Genomic DNA, 14,430 nt, shown 5'->3' with positions numbered 1-14,430 from the left:
GTTGATAACTTGGTACACAAGTTATCTTGTCACAATTAAAGTATTGTATACCAGATTAGGGTTTTCTTCTTCTTTTTTCCTCCATGAAGGAGTAGAAAACAAGGGTCAGTGTTTTCGTAGTTGGCCTTCTAGGTAGGCGTGCAGTTTTCATCAATATTTTGTGGATCTCCTGGTGAGATTGAATCGCCTCTTTCCCAGTGATAAGTTATAGAAGCACTACTCCATATGAGTAAATATCCATCTTTTCATCAACCTTGCCAGTTGCCATACCACATGTGCTCCGGGCTAAGTATCTATACGTCCCAACAACATCGAATGGTGCCTTTTGTGTTTGCTGAGATTGCGGAAGCATCATTGCTGCTCAGACAACTTATATTGAAAATTAAGGTAAATCACTGGTAATGGAAACTTCGATTTTTTTTTTTTTTTTTTTTTTTTTTGTGCAAGTAGATTCATACCTATAAAATTCAAAAGTGGAATTATTGAGCATAAAATTTTCGATTGTCACATTATTATTGTGATATTTAAAATGCAGCGTTCAGTTACTTTGGCTCATAATCGATTTGTGCTTCGCGTATGAGAAGCCAAGGGAACAAACATATTGTACAACTATCTTATTTTAGAAAGAAAAAAAAAATAAGTTTAATTGCAGATCGGTGTATTTAATTAGCCCAATGAGGACAAATGAACAGGCCACTAAGCTCCTTGTTTGTGTTAGAGAATGTGTTTACAAAGTATTCTCCCATAAACAACCAAATTTTTGTATAAAACTCGAAACGAATGTACGAAAGAGTTGGAAAGGCGGCAGCAAGTTTAATCAGTTCTACATGAGTCTCACCTCTATTATAGATGTCACTGCGAGTATTTGTGTTTGAACGCATTGAATCAGTAGCTATTACTACGTAAGCAAAGTTAGCTAGTGAGGAAAGTGCCAAATCCCCCTTCAGTTAACCTCTTGTGTTTGTAAGTTCATCATCATTATACTTGACAACGGAAGAACTTCGTCAACGATCAAACCGGCCATATATAGGTAATCACTATGCAAAACCCCCCTCAATTAACCTCTTGTGTTTGTAAGTGCACACTCCAGGACTACAATTCTAAACCATTCCATGCAATATAAATTCCCTATTACCTAGCTCTTACTTGAAAATACAACATAAAATTTGTTCTCCTTTGGGGGTCTAGCACCGAGGTGGCCTGCGCTTCCCTGGGTCGTCAAGGAAATTCTCAGATTCCGACTTAACCTTTTCACATTAGATCTTAATCTCCCATGGAAAACATATCATGGGCTGTTGTTTCTCTAGTTCTATGTGTGGCTATAGGTTTTGTTAGTCCAGCAGACCCAGGTGCGCCACTTATCTTCATATTTGGTGACTCAACTGCTGATGTTGGAACAAACAATTTCTTGCTCACCAGCACGGCTAGGGCTGACTTTCCCCACAATGGCATTGACTTTCCTTCCTCAGAACCCACTGGGAGGTTCAGCAATGGCCTCAACAGTGCTGATTTTCTTTGTAAGTATATATACAGTTTTTCTCTGGACAGGAAGTCCGTTTCTTTATCATTATATATGGATGAAATGTCAATAACGAAACAGATCCTAAACCCTAAACCCTAAACAGTGTATCGATGACAAAGATTAACTTAACCTATTACTGTTATTGTGGTGATCATCTATAGCTATGACTTTCGGTCTCAAGAGAAGTCCGCCGCCATTTTTCTCTCTCAACGCTACGTCTCTTTCCAACAAGACATTTGGTGGTGTTAACTTTGCTTCTGGAGGGTCAGGCCTATTTGACATAACTGGAAAAAAATCAGTGGTACGCGCCTTATTATCTTGCGAACATTTGTTATCATCATAAGCCTGATATGGGAGGAAGAGAATTTTTTTTTGTAACAGATCTCAATCTTCTTTTTTCAGCTGGCTCTGATGAAGTATGGAACGCCAAAGAAAACTCAGTTTGCTGCCTCATCCGTCAGTCAGAAAAATGTTGTCCCATTAGCAGAGCAGATACAACAATTTTCCACTGTCAAGAGCAATCTTACCGCCATAAAAGGGGGGAGGAGAGTAACTGAGAGGTCCTTGTTCTTTATCAGCATTGGTAGCAATGACCTTTTCGGATATTACCACTCAAACAGTTCCATACCAAAGGAAGAATTCTTAACTTCTTTATTACTTGCTTATGAAAACCACTTGAAGGTAATACTTTTCTCTATCTTTAGCACTTTGTATCAAATGCACAAGTTTTGGTAGCTCAACTGATCCCTGTGTTGAAATGGCAGGGCTTAATCGATCTTGGAGCAAGGAAGTTTGGCATCATTAGCGTTGCCCCAATCGGATGCTGTCCATCTCAAAGGGTTTACAACGCCTCTGGCGGGTGTTTAGAGGATTTAAATGATCTTGCAGTAGCTTTCCACTCAAGGTTGGATGCCCTAATGTCCAAGCTAAGCTCAGAATGCAAGGACGTCAAGTATGCACTTGGCAATGCATTTGAGATGACAATAAATGTCATTCGGAACCCTCTTCCATTCAGTAAGTCAATACTCGACAGTTGTTATTGGAAAAAGACTTCCGCACACCCTTGTATCTTTATATCCCTTGATTCTCCGTTGATTTATTAAATCCAAAGGCTATAAATAAACAAAGCTATGCAGGGAAATCACTTCCAAATTATTTCGGTACATATTCATAAGCTCTCAGCAGCTAGAATGGTGAAGGAAAAGGAACAATCTAATTACCAACAAATCTCCTTCTCCTTTTTCAGATTTTACACAAGTGGAAGCTGCCTGTTGCGGAGCTGGGAAGCTCAACGGTGAATCCTTCTGCAGTCCAAATGCCACACTTTGTTTGAATCGCAACAACTACTTGTTCTGGGATCTATTTCATCCAACACAGGCGGCCTCTAAGTTAGCAGCTGTGACCCTCTTCAATGGTGGACCACAATTCGTAACCCCGATAAATTTCGCTCAGTTGGCCATGGCTTAATGGAGTAACCATTTTGAAGTGATCAATTGTATCCCAAGAAGCAAATTATTTTTACCAATTTTTCAAATTTTGTTTTGTATTAGACGAAAACAATTGCAATGATTGATAAGTTATGTGAACAGATCTTAATTTACAAAAGCTTCAGTGATAACATAAATCTAAGAAGCTTTATTTTGCAGAAGCTTGTGAAAATCCTTGCATGCACGTCCAAGTTATTGTTTCAAATAATAGCCAATTATTGTTTCTGATACTAGGTGACCAGCAGGAAAATCCATTTGGAATCAATTTTCTTGTTGGTCATCCTGCATAAAATAAAATAAAATAAAATATTGATATATATTTCGTATACACGGATTTTTAATAGCAGGATGCCATCCCCTCAAGCTGCTGACTGCACGGTTAAATCAACCTGATCGGTTGTCAAGATAGGGCTGTTTTGCCTCTTTCAGTTACGTTTAGAAACTCGTCTCTTTCTCTCTGCATCCTTAACCAGTTATCTGGCTTCTCAAGTAACTTCAGTATCTGCAAACAGAAACAATAATTGGAGCCATGTTAGCCCGAACAGTTTGACACAACGTTTCAAGATACATTTGCAACAGAGTCTTAACGTAATTTATTAAAGTGGTCGCGGAATAGTAAACATTTTGCAATTTTTCATCTGCCGTGTTGATAACTTGATACAGAAGTTACCTTCTCGGTGTAATTATTGTGTAGCAGATTTTGGTTTGTTTTCTTTTTCTGTATGAAAAAGAAGAAAACAAGGATTACCGTTTTCATGGTTGGCCTTCTAGAAGATGAGTGCATAAGGCAGAGGCGTGCCGCTATCATCATTATTTCCATCTCTTCCTTGTTGTAGTCTTCGATCAAGTGAGGATCGATCAGACGTTCGCATATGCCACAGCTCAGTAAGGACCTTGCCTGCAAGTGCACACAAATTCAGACGAAAATACAATTTTTCAGAATCAGTTTTGTAGCTTATTGATTTATTCGCCTACCCATAATACTAAGCTCTCGCGAATCTCCTGGTGAGTTTGAATCGCTTCTTTCCCAGTGATAAGTTCTAGGAGCACAACTCCATATGAGTACACATCTATCTTTTCATCAACCTTTCCATACATCATGTACTCCGGGGCTAAGTATCCAAACGTCCCAACAACATGGAACGGCGCCTTTGTGTTTGCTTGAGATTGATGAGTTTGAAGTAACATTGCTGCTCCAAAATCTGATAACTGGCATCAAAAGCCAAAGTGATCAGAGACAAATGTAGACCTATTGAGATAAAGCCTTTGTTCGGAAAGTTCTAGCAATTGAAGCTAATTGAGTTTTAGATTTCTGCAAGTATAAGAAATTGTTATCGAACTTACTATCGGTTCGCAATTGTGGGAGAGGAGAATGTTAGATGACTTCACATCCCTATGGATGATGGGAGGACTGTGAGAATCATGAAGGTAGTCCAACGCCTTTGCCACACCGATTGCAACTTTCATCCTCTCACTCCACTTTAGCTCTCTTAAATTCTGCCTCAAGCTTCCCATCAAAAGTTTATACACAATTGCTTGCATCTCCCCACTACGACAGAACCCGATTATCTGCGCAATGTTGTCATGCTTCATACCAGATAGCAAGTCTACTTCTCGAAAAAAATCTGCTGTTGAGCACCGTGTGGTTTGGAGGACTTTCACAGCTGCAGCTTCACCATTTCCAAGTTTGGCGCAGTACACCTTGCTATGTCCACCCTCTCCAATCACTGTGGCTGGGCTGAAATTGTTAGTTGCATCACGAAGCTCTTTCGGCGTGAAATGCCTGCTTGAACCTTCTGCTTGTAGTACTTCCAATCTTTGAAACAGTTTCTCGGACGCCAAATCAGCGACCTCCACCATTTTATTTACGGCAGAGAGTGCTCTTCTAGTAGTCGTTGGCCGCATCAACGACGCTGTAGAGGAAGGCGGAGTTGTTAAGGACTTTTGCAACTGCCGGGTGGTATTTGATTGGTCATGGCAAGTGTAGATTGAGGAAAATGAGTGAGAAGATTGTAGGGCTGCTGCCCTTACAGAGCCTTGTTGGCAAGTCCCCTGCCCCTCCATTAGGACTCTTCCCACGGTATTCATCACCAGTAGTGTGCATGATGGAGGTAACCCTTTCAAGCAGGTATGGATAGCTGAAAAACTTGGCCTGCATTGTAATTTAACATCCATGAGAGAGAGAGAGAGAGAGAGAGAACTCTCATGCGTAACTAAGTTGGCTAGAGCAGTTTACCCCTGCAACTTAGTTCCAAACCCCTCCTTGTAATTCAGATTAATTTAAAATACCGTTTTAATCTCTCATAATTTAGATTAGATTAGAATATTGCATCAGGGAGAGAGGGGGTGGGCGCAGGGATACAACAAGTTCCCCTCCACACCCTCATTCAAGTCCCCCTCCTCGTAATTTAGATTAGTTTACAATATCGCTAGAGAGAGAGATTGGGGTTATTAGTTTCATTACCCTGAGAGGCTGCAACCAATTACAAGGATTGATGCAAAGCCGATCCTGACTTGGTAGGTTAATTCAGAAATGTAAGAATCTGCAATGCACACTTTTAGTTGGAAATCCACCTGCAAAGAAAAAGCCATAAGCCAAAAGCCAATGCCATAAGCTCCCAAGTAAAAGGAGTTTACCTGCTTGGACTTGCAGAAATCTTCATGGATGTGGAAAGTGTTGGGATCAAAAGAATCATCGTTCTCTTGAACATGAACAGCAATCACACTGTCCCTGTGTTTTACAACAGCAATGAGCAATCTCAGAAGCATTTCTCTGCTTGAATTATCTGATTTCAGACCGACAATTATCGTCCTCTTCTTCGATTTCTTGGACCTGAATGATAACATTTGGGGCCCAAAAATCAGCACCACTTCATTGCACAACCGAAGAGTAGCCTTGCTTTCATTTCTGGTTATGGCACCTTCCACCTTAAGGCTTTGAGTTTTCTGAGATAATGTTGAAGTAGGTGATGGGTTTAAGTGGTTACCAATAGTGGTTAGATATTAATGGCAGAATACAACCATTTCCAAAGGGAGTTAGCAACTGTTCAAGTGTTGTACTCTCTGACAGGATTAAAAAACGCGAAGATGAAACGCATTATTAACACGTGTTATATTCTTAAACAGGCAAGAGATTCTCTCATGTCACTAATTTACTGCGTGTCAATCATCTACTAAACAGATAGACACTTTTTTAACATAAGTATTTATTAGACGGTAACGGCGTCAAATTAAACATTGGTTGGAATTTGTTTGATTTTGTCGGTAATTATAAGATTGAATAGCCGCGGTAATTAGGTGTTTGCTTAAAATCATAAATGAGAGCTCCAAAAGTGGGGTACTCAAGAATCACAGAATAATTGCAAAGCTTTTATTGTAGTGCGGTGAATGGGCCACATCCTCCTTCACAATTCTTCAAAAAGTTCGGAATGTGCAAAGGAGAAAATGCAGAAATCACTTTCAACATACAAATATTATGAATCGAGGCAGAAAGCGTTGCTTATAACGGTTATTACGTTTGATTCGGGTTTTATACTGAAAAAAAGTGTACTTTTATGCTGAAATTTTTAAACCACTTGAGTTTGGCGTCAACTCTTTCAAAATTTCATCTCTTCATCCGCAAGAAATTTTCTCCAATTTTATTCCACCTAAGTCTACGGCCTAAATCGAACCAACTCGAGTACGATTGGAAACCAAACCAAACCAAACCGCATTAGAACGTTGCTCCGGAAAAGCGTTCTTTTTCGTTTTCTTTTTTCTTTTCGTCTTTTTTCCTGTATGATTGTGTGTGCAAAGTTGAACGAATTTTAAGAGTTGGTGCAGCAAGAAATAAATTGCAAAACAGGAATTAATCAGAAAGATATGGTGAAAAAAAATTAAAAGATAAGATGGAGAGCTTCTTTAAGAGCTTGGTCCCAATAAACCAGCAGATACGGGTCCAATAATATGCCTGCTTCGCTAGCATGTATACAATACAAGATACTGCCACCTAAAAATATGATAACACACATCATCCACAATAATTCGACCACGCTGTGATGTCCCGAAAATCCGGTTGTTACTTTCGGATTTTTAACGGAACATAAGAAGATGAAAATGTTAAATAACAATTACCAGTTTTACAGCAGACTCCATCTGAACAAAAGTTCTGTGAATATGTAAGGAGTTAATTAGGCCAATCGAGCGAAGATTGCATATTATTCGGATTATGTTTCAAGAAGCGGATGTAGCACATACAGTAGGGCAGAAACCACATATGTGTTTCAAATTACACATGTACGCCGGTGGACAGGATGATGAAATCAAGAAAACCAGCCCAGGAGAAAAAGCTCAGATGCCCCGTGCATGGTGAGGATGCGAGACGATCACTCAGCAAGCTGCAAATTTGATTAACTAACTAATTAATAACGCTCTACACATCCGAACATGTGACACAAATCTACCAGCTTGGATGATTGACAGCACAGATATATGCTAAACAAACACAAATCCCCATTAAATACTCATATCAAATGCCATCACCATGCGTCAACGTATTTAACAAAACACTACACATTGGGGCAACCAATATATGAATGAGGATAACAATTCAAAGACTTAAAACTCAAAGCACTGTACAGGAACAATAAATTTTACTTTACCAGAGAAAACGGCATAAGTAAGTCCTAGTACGGGGGCAGGGGGTTAGACATTATTATTAGGTTGGCATTGCCATGTTATGATTGGATTGAAGGTTCTTTGTATAAAGTGTGAAACTTACTTACGTTGACTAAAAAAGGTCGTACCCAGTGCACAAGGCTCCCGCTTTACGCAGGGTCTGGGAGAGGTGAATGTCGGCTAGCCTTACCCCCATTTTACGTTGACTAATACAAGTAATTATCTCACAAACAATGACTGTGTGTATATCCGAGACAAAACTAAACCTGATTTAGAGGATTATCCGGAGATTTCTTCCACAGCTTCCATATCATGTCCTTGTATTGATTGTGAGTAAGACCTGGTTTCTCTTCCTTCAGCCTGGGGAGCTCAGCTTCTTCAAAAGCCTACAATTATTACACGAACTCGTCACATTATAAACACAGAAGAAATCACTAATGTCAAAATTTAATAAGATCAAAGCAGCAAGCACCAAAAGGTAAAATTGATTCTTACCAACGGCTGAATTATCAATGAAAGTTTAAAAAGACATGGATGGAAAAGTTCCGTGGTTGTTAACAAAAGAAATCAGTGCTCCTAAGAAAATGACTTAGCTTCTACCAATAGCCCCTACAATTACTATTATTCAGGAAACGCCAACAATTAACGTTATATTTCGCCAGCAGTCGACAATACTGTACTATTGAAGTGGGGCAGCAACGATAATTACAAGAATCGTAAAAATTTAAGCAGCCATTCCACAAGAGGCATCAAATATGAGATACATCCGTGCATGAACAAATAAAATAAAACCTACAAAACTTCAGCTATTGTTTTGAGAAATGGAACAGCTAAGACAGTCTACAAAAAGAACACATGAATTTCACTCATAAGACCGCTACAAAAAACCAACAGAGCACTGCTACATCATAAATTGTGCAACATGAATTCCTCTTACAGGATGCTAGCTACAAATTACTGAGATCACGAGTATAAAGAAATGACGTAGAAGTTCAAGTTCATCGCTTTAAGCTACATTTGTCGTCCATGAGAAAATGAAAAACGCTCAGAACTCAAGAGGCAACCCCGTCTGTCTAAAAGAGGTGCTCTACTAACACATTGCAAAGATTTCGGTGCCAACACAAGCAATCAAGCATGCTAATGCACACCCATACTTTCGAGTAGCTGATCACAACCATTTGAGCAAAATGAAATCATTGCGGCATATAACAGACTAAGCTGTCTTCTACAAGGCTTTCGTTTGCATTCGTTCGTATCGTATATTTTCAATGCCGAGTCGATTTGTTACTCTAATATTGCTAGAGCTTCAAGCTCGTACAGTACTAGTCCTAATTCCTAAAGCTCAGTTATTCGATACAAACGACAACAATTCTATGTAAATGCATTAGATTTTATATTTCAAAGCTAATCGAAACCAATGCATTAGATTTTTTTTCATCACTAATGTCATGTGCGTTCGCATAATCCCTTTTCATAAGGATTCTAACATGTTCGGACTTTGCCTTTAATTAACACATAACTCAACGGATAAGAATCGAAAAACCAATGCCAAGCAATGACTAGAGGATCAAAAGAGAAAGTTGTCATAAGGGAAGGAAGTAGGACAACAAATTCGTAAGATGAGGTATGACATTAACATTTTTTTAAGATAAGGTATGAAACTGTGATTGGCCCAATAGTTGAGGTAGTTTTATGTAATTTACCCTATTTTTTATGTGGGCTTTCTAGGTACTAGTGTTGTCCGTGTTAGATTTGATCTTGTAGGCATGTGTCGTTTGTTTGGTGCAATCTATCCAAACTTTGTATGTGATTTTGTGTGCAAAGTCTCTACTATGGCGAGGGGTGAGGCACTTGTCACGCCCTAAATTTTCAATAATATGATTGCTACGAAATTGGCCTAAGTTTGCAACATTATTATTTATTTTTGAGTCGCTTTGGTTTGAAAGGCCCTCAAATTTAATAACATTCTAATAAAACCACTATCATTTAATTTTAAAAAACCTAAACAAACAATCAGGAAAGTTTTTAGCACTAATCTACACGCATTTTAAATGTTGGGAGAATTCACAGGGTTAGGTTCATCATGCATGTGAATCAACAACCCAAGATTATTAATTTGCATGTCATTGGGATCGTTAATATTTTAATCTTCCCATCATTAACTCCAAATCTCTAAAATATTTCAAACCAATTAATATTCCTACCAATACCACCTTAAAAAATACAAATAAAAAACCAAATTAATTTTCCACTAAAAGAGTTCAAAAAGTCAAGTCAACTTCAACTTTCACGACCAACACAAAACCATACTGATGGAAATTACGGATGAGAATTCTCTTTGTGAGAGAGAATCTAGATTCTCACATTCTAACCGTTTATTGTGTATTATGTAGTCAATTTTCATTAGGTGTTGTTTATATTTAATTTTAAATAAAAATTTTTAAATAATTTATAATCGCACGATGAACAGCTAAAATGTGATGATATCTAAAATTCCCATAATTTGAATCTGAATAGGATCCAAATCCGGAAATTACAACATGCATTGGGCCTGCAATCACGAGATTATACGTAGTCCGTCACGCAAAGTAGGTCAATCCAAGTTAACGTACACGACCCGCCGACTTAGTGTTTGCGAGCTACATGTCGGTCACGTGCAGTACACACTCTACAAGGGACCTCACCTAAAATTCTCACGGGTCAAAACAATACGCAAACGGACTATTCAGTGGCGACCCGCCCCGATTAGACATTTTCGACGAAGTCACACAGATATCTACATCGTGGAAAATAGTTATCGCCACGTGTCCACAGATGCTCTGTCTCTAGGGTGAGCGTATTGTTACAGACTTTGTACAAGGTAGTATACGGTTACGTATATGGATCCCGACCGGATACCTTGTCGTTGACACAATGTCAGACGACTCAGACATGTCCGCCGCTCAAGGAGATTCCCTCCGCCATGGTGATGGTCATGCGGGGCCCCACTCCTCTTACAAAAACAGATCAACGGTCCAGGTCGTACCACTTAATTAAAAAAAGGGAGTCGTTAATTTAGGTCCTCTTAATTATCAGTAAAGTAGGATTAAGATAATAAACTGCGCGAAAATAATTGTTTAATAACGTAATTACCCAGAACGAATTACTAATGACTGCAATTAAAGAGCCGTACACAGAAAACGATGTCGTATATCGAGAATAATAGTCATATTTGGGATGCGAGCGCACTGAAAGCAAACCGGGGACGTCCACACCGTTACTTTCTCTCCCATGACAAGAAAACAAAACACTTCACCAACCTCTAACCGCCGTTTGGTATCTTTCCCACGCGAAATACCTCCACCCCGGGTCCCACCCCATGCCCTTGCACGTTAGCAGAAATCGCCACGTCACTCGAGCACAGTAATCCTCATAACGCATAAGGTGGGTCCCGCGGAAAAAGGGCCGTGTCGGGTGCTCTATCTCTACAGACCAAACGGCGTTACTTTTGGTTTTTGGGGCCACCCTCATCATCATCTGCTCCATCATCAACCCCACCGTGGACGGTCACACTAGCAATTCTAGAGAGAGAAAGTTGAAAAGAGAGAGAGAGTGGAAGAGTGTAGTGTGAGTAAACCTGAAAGCACTTTTTTATCCATCACTTTATCACTTTTGCCTGTGCAGCAATCTTCCGACCACGCGACTGCTACTGCTTCTGCACTTCTTATCCTCTGGGGAAGGCTTCACGGCAGCGAATGTGAGGCTGAGATCTGAGCTTGTACGGACGACGCTCGTTTTGGATCTTCTGGACGACAATGGGGAGTGTGTCGTCGGAGGACGGCTCGGACCAGCAGAGCGAGCGGTGCGGGAGCTACAGCCTGAGCGCCGATGTGAGCGAGTCCGAGAGTTGCAGCAGCTTCTCGTGCAGGAGGTTCGACGGGGAAGGGGCTTCGAGCTCCATGACGTCGTCTCCGTGCCCGGTTGCCGGAAATTTCTGTTTTCAGCCGCCGGTGATGCTTCCGGTGATCGGAGGGAAGGATGTGGTTGCTTGGGATGAGAATCCGGAGAAGCGAGATGCTGATTTATCTGGTATTTCATTTTGTTTTGTTTTATTTATTTGTTTCCTTTTTTGTTTAAACTCTGAGGGAGATTCTAGCTCACTGTTTGGATTCCGAGAAAATTTAGGGGAAAATAGTGAAAAATGTACTGAAAATTATTGTCCTTTAATACTCACAACCTGAAAACTGAGTGAAAATACGTGCTAATTTCTGTGCAGCTGAGAAAATTTTGCTCAGATCTGATTCTGTTCTAATTAAGATAATTTGCTTTGTTTTTGTAAATTTTAATTATTTTGTAATTATTTATGATTGCAGAGGTTGAAATGATGAAGGAGAGGTTCGCAAAGCTTTTGCTTGGAGAAGACATGTCCGGAGGTGGGAAAGGAGTCTGCACTGCTCTTGCTATCTCAAATGCCATCACCAATCTCTCTGGTAAGTCACATCCCTCTTGGAATATGCATATTCTTATGTAATGTTGGCCGAGATTTTTTCGATTTTGTGTGGAGGTTCTGTTTTCGGAACTCAATTTTCTATGTTGGAATTGCAGCAACCGTGTTTGGCGAATTATGGAGGTTAGAGCCGCTGAAAGCGCAGAGAAAGGCAATGTGGCGCCGGGAAATGGAGTGGCTCTTATGTGTGAGTGATTCAATTGTTGAGCTTGTGCCTTCAATACAACAGTTTCCAGGTGGGGGTACATATGAAGTCATGGAGATGCGGCCGCGCTCTGACTTGTATGTGAATCTACCTGCCATAAAGAAGCTTGATGCAATGCTGCTTAGTATGCTGGATGGATTTTGTGAGACGGAGTTCTGCTATATTGACCGGGGGATAATTTTGGGCGATTCGAAAGAGGGTGAGGGGTTTATGGGTGGAAGGCCTTCGATTAGGCAGGAAGAGAAGTGGTGGTTGCCCTATCCTAAAGTTCCGCCAAATGGGTTGTCCTGTGAAACAAGGAAGAAGTTGCAGCAGTGTAGGGACTGCTGCAACCAGATATTGAAGGCGGCCATGGCGATTAATAGTAGTGTGCTTGTTGAGATGGAAATCCCGAGAGCATACATGGAAACGTTGCCCAAGGTATGGGTTTCAACATCTCTTTTCATGATTTTACTCGTTTGCTAACTATATTAGTGACTAGTAATGTTGTTTTATTAGCTTCCGCCGTATATTTATACGTATCTTGTCTTGTTGATTTAGTTTTCAGTTCATGCTGCATATTCTGCATACAACTTTCTCTTAATTGATCTTAAATTTCTTTTGACACCATCTGTTTTTCAATTCTTGGTAGAATGGCAAGGATTGTCTGGGCGATATCATTTATCGTTACATAACTGCAGACCAGTTTTCACCCGAACATCTTCTTGATTGCCTGGACTTGTCGTCAGAACATCAAACTCTAGAGATAGCCAATAGAATTGAGGCAGCTGTGCATGTTTGGAAGCAAAAAGACCAGAAGAAACACAACAATCATAAAGCTAAACGGGCATCTTGGGGTGGCAAGGTCAAGGGCCTTGTTGCTGATACTGAAAAGAACCATTTCCTGGCCCAACGAGCAGAGACCCTCTTACACAGCCTAAGGCATCGTTTCCCTGGCCTCCCGCAAACTTCACTAGATATGAACAAAATACAGTATAACAAGGTACATTTGATCGCATATTTTCCCTATCCATCTACGTTAAAACGCATAATCCATCTACGTTACATTACTTAATATTTGTCACCTTAAATTGGGATGTTGTGAAGTATTTAATCCATCAATTTTTCAACTGTGGTTTAACAAATATGTTGAATTCCTTGGTTTGCGAAATTTTGACTGTCCGAATTCCTTACTGCGCATTATTAGTTACTTTCTGCACACTGCAATAACTTCCGAATTTCTATATTTAAAAGAACAAATGCTCGGAGGATGAAGTTTCTGAAGGATTTTTCGTTGTTGATTTTACAGGATGTGGGACAGTCAATTCTGGAAAGCTACTCAAGAGTTATGGAGAGTCTGGCCTTTAACATAATGGCAAGAATAGATGATGTCCTCTTCGTTGACGATGCTACCAAGCGATGTGCTGCAGCGGAATCAGTGTCTATCTTCAGCAGGGGAGGTTTGAGTGGCCTTCCTATCCAGAAGCGGATGTCGCCAAGCCCCTTCTCCATTCAACACACTCCTTACGCGTCTCCACTTGCAACACCGACTTTCTGTTCCTCCACCCCAGTTATTGGAAGTCCAGGAAGGACACCTCTGTGTGTAAAGCGCAGCGTTATATTAGACGAGAAGTCAGAGAAACTACTCGCGGCTGATTTTGAGAGGGTGTGGTCGTACGCCGGAAGCCTAAGCTCAAGGAGAACTACCGGCGACGCTCCTGAACGGGATTGACTAAGATAACGTTAGGTCGGTTTAAGATTAAGTAGGTTAATGTGACAAAAGGAAGGTGCAGAGATGGGTCTAAAGCCTAACTCCCGTGGTGCTGTTAGATCTAATGTTGTATATTCTTTATTAGCAGTAGAAATAGGTTGGTCTCTATAGTTTTGACCTGGTAGTAGATGAAGAAAGGACAATTTAGTTTCATGCTGGTTCTCAAATTCTCGCATGCCGTATGGCGCTTGTAGCTCGAGTAGTTAAAAGCTTCTATCGATTTATGTGAAGTCCCCTAATATCTGTTGTATCGAAAGTTAAAATTCTTAGATTCACAAGTTTTGATTAAATCTCTGCTACCAGATTTAACACCGAGATAGTGTG

The 14,430-nt window shown here is 40.2% G+C and overlaps 3 protein-coding genes and 1 long non-coding RNA gene across 4 annotated transcripts; 2 read left to right on the top strand and 2 right to left on the bottom strand.

The window, feature by feature from the left end:
- The first annotated feature begins 1,273 nt into the window (after positions 1–1,273).
- Positions 1,274–2,989, top strand: LOC126620650 (GDSL esterase/lipase At4g28780-like). The gene is made up of 5 exons (XM_050288866.1): positions 1,274–1,517; positions 1,684–1,823; positions 1,925–2,203; positions 2,287–2,536; positions 2,769–2,989. The coding sequence occupies exons 1-5, from the start codon at positions 1,274–1,276 to the stop codon at positions 2,987–2,989; spliced, it is 1,134 nt and encodes a 377-aa protein (XP_050144823.1).
- Positions 2,990–3,118: 129 nt separating this feature from the next.
- Positions 3,119–5,977, bottom strand: LOC126620649 (PTI1-like tyrosine-protein kinase 1). The gene is made up of 6 exons (XM_050288864.1): positions 5,647–5,977; positions 5,474–5,583; positions 4,354–5,161; positions 3,985–4,218; positions 3,758–3,907; positions 3,119–3,511 (listed from the first exon to the last, which is right to left on the bottom strand). Exons 1-6 carry the CDS (start codon positions 5,854–5,856, stop codon positions 3,410–3,412), a joined length of 1,614 nt encoding a protein of 537 aa, XP_050144821.1. The 5' UTR covers positions 5,857–5,977; the 3' UTR covers positions 3,119–3,409.
- Positions 5,978–6,884: 907 nt separating this feature from the next.
- LOC126620666 (uncharacterized) lies at positions 6,885–9,081 on the bottom strand. Its single transcript, XR_007622596.1, has 2 exons — positions 7,932–9,081; positions 6,885–7,385 (listed from the first exon to the last, which is right to left on the bottom strand). It is a non-coding gene; the product is annotated as an uncharacterized LOC126620666 (long non-coding RNA).
- Positions 9,082–11,186: 2,105 nt separating this feature from the next.
- On the top strand, positions 11,187–14,396 carry LOC126623174 (rop guanine nucleotide exchange factor 1-like). The gene is made up of 5 exons (XM_050291973.1): positions 11,187–11,733; positions 12,018–12,134; positions 12,250–12,776; positions 12,988–13,338; positions 13,645–14,396. Exons 1-5 carry the CDS (start codon positions 11,460–11,462, stop codon positions 14,065–14,067), a joined length of 1,692 nt encoding a protein of 563 aa, XP_050147930.1. The 5' UTR covers positions 11,187–11,459; the 3' UTR covers positions 14,068–14,396.
- The last annotated feature ends 34 nt before the right edge of the window (positions 14,397–14,430 follow it).

This window comes from Malus sylvestris, chromosome 5 (assembly GCF_916048215.2).
Source record: "Malus sylvestris chromosome 5, drMalSylv7.2, whole genome shotgun sequence".
NCBI classification, from domain to species: domain Eukaryota; kingdom Viridiplantae; phylum Streptophyta; class Magnoliopsida; order Rosales; family Rosaceae; genus Malus; species Malus sylvestris.
This window is presented reverse-complemented; position numbering and strand designations above follow the sequence as displayed.

Coding starts and splice junctions, on each gene's coding strand:
- LOC126620650 (XM_050288866.1), top strand. CDS start 1,274: ATGGAAAACATATCATGGGCTGTTGTTTCTCTAGTTCTATGTGTGGCT. Junction 1,518..1,683: donor CAACAGTGCTGATTTTCTTT/GTAAGTATATAT, acceptor GATCATCTATAG/CTATGACTTTCGGTCTCAAG. Junction 1,824..1,924: donor TAACTGGAAAAAAATCAGTG/GTACGCGCCTTA, acceptor TTCTTTTTTCAG/CTGGCTCTGATGAAGTATGG.
- LOC126620649 (XM_050288864.1), bottom strand. CDS start 5,856: ATGTTATCATTCAGGTCCAAGAAATCGAAGAAGAGGACGATAATTGTC. Junction 5,584..5,646: donor ATTTCTGCAAGTCCAAGCAG/GTAAACTCCTTT, acceptor TTTTCTTTGCAG/GTGGATTTCCAACTAAAAGT. Junction 5,162..5,473: donor ATTGGTTGCAGCCTCTCAGG/GTAATGAAACTA, acceptor ATTACAATGCAG/GCCAAGTTTTTCAGCTATCC.
- LOC126623174 (XM_050291973.1), top strand. CDS start 11,460: ATGGGGAGTGTGTCGTCGGAGGACGGCTCGGACCAGCAGAGCGAGCGG. Junction 11,734..12,017: donor GCGAGATGCTGATTTATCTG/GTATTTCATTTT, acceptor TTATGATTGCAG/AGGTTGAAATGATGAAGGAG. Junction 13,339..13,644: donor ACAAAATACAGTATAACAAG/GTACATTTGATC, acceptor TTGATTTTACAG/GATGTGGGACAGTCAATTCT.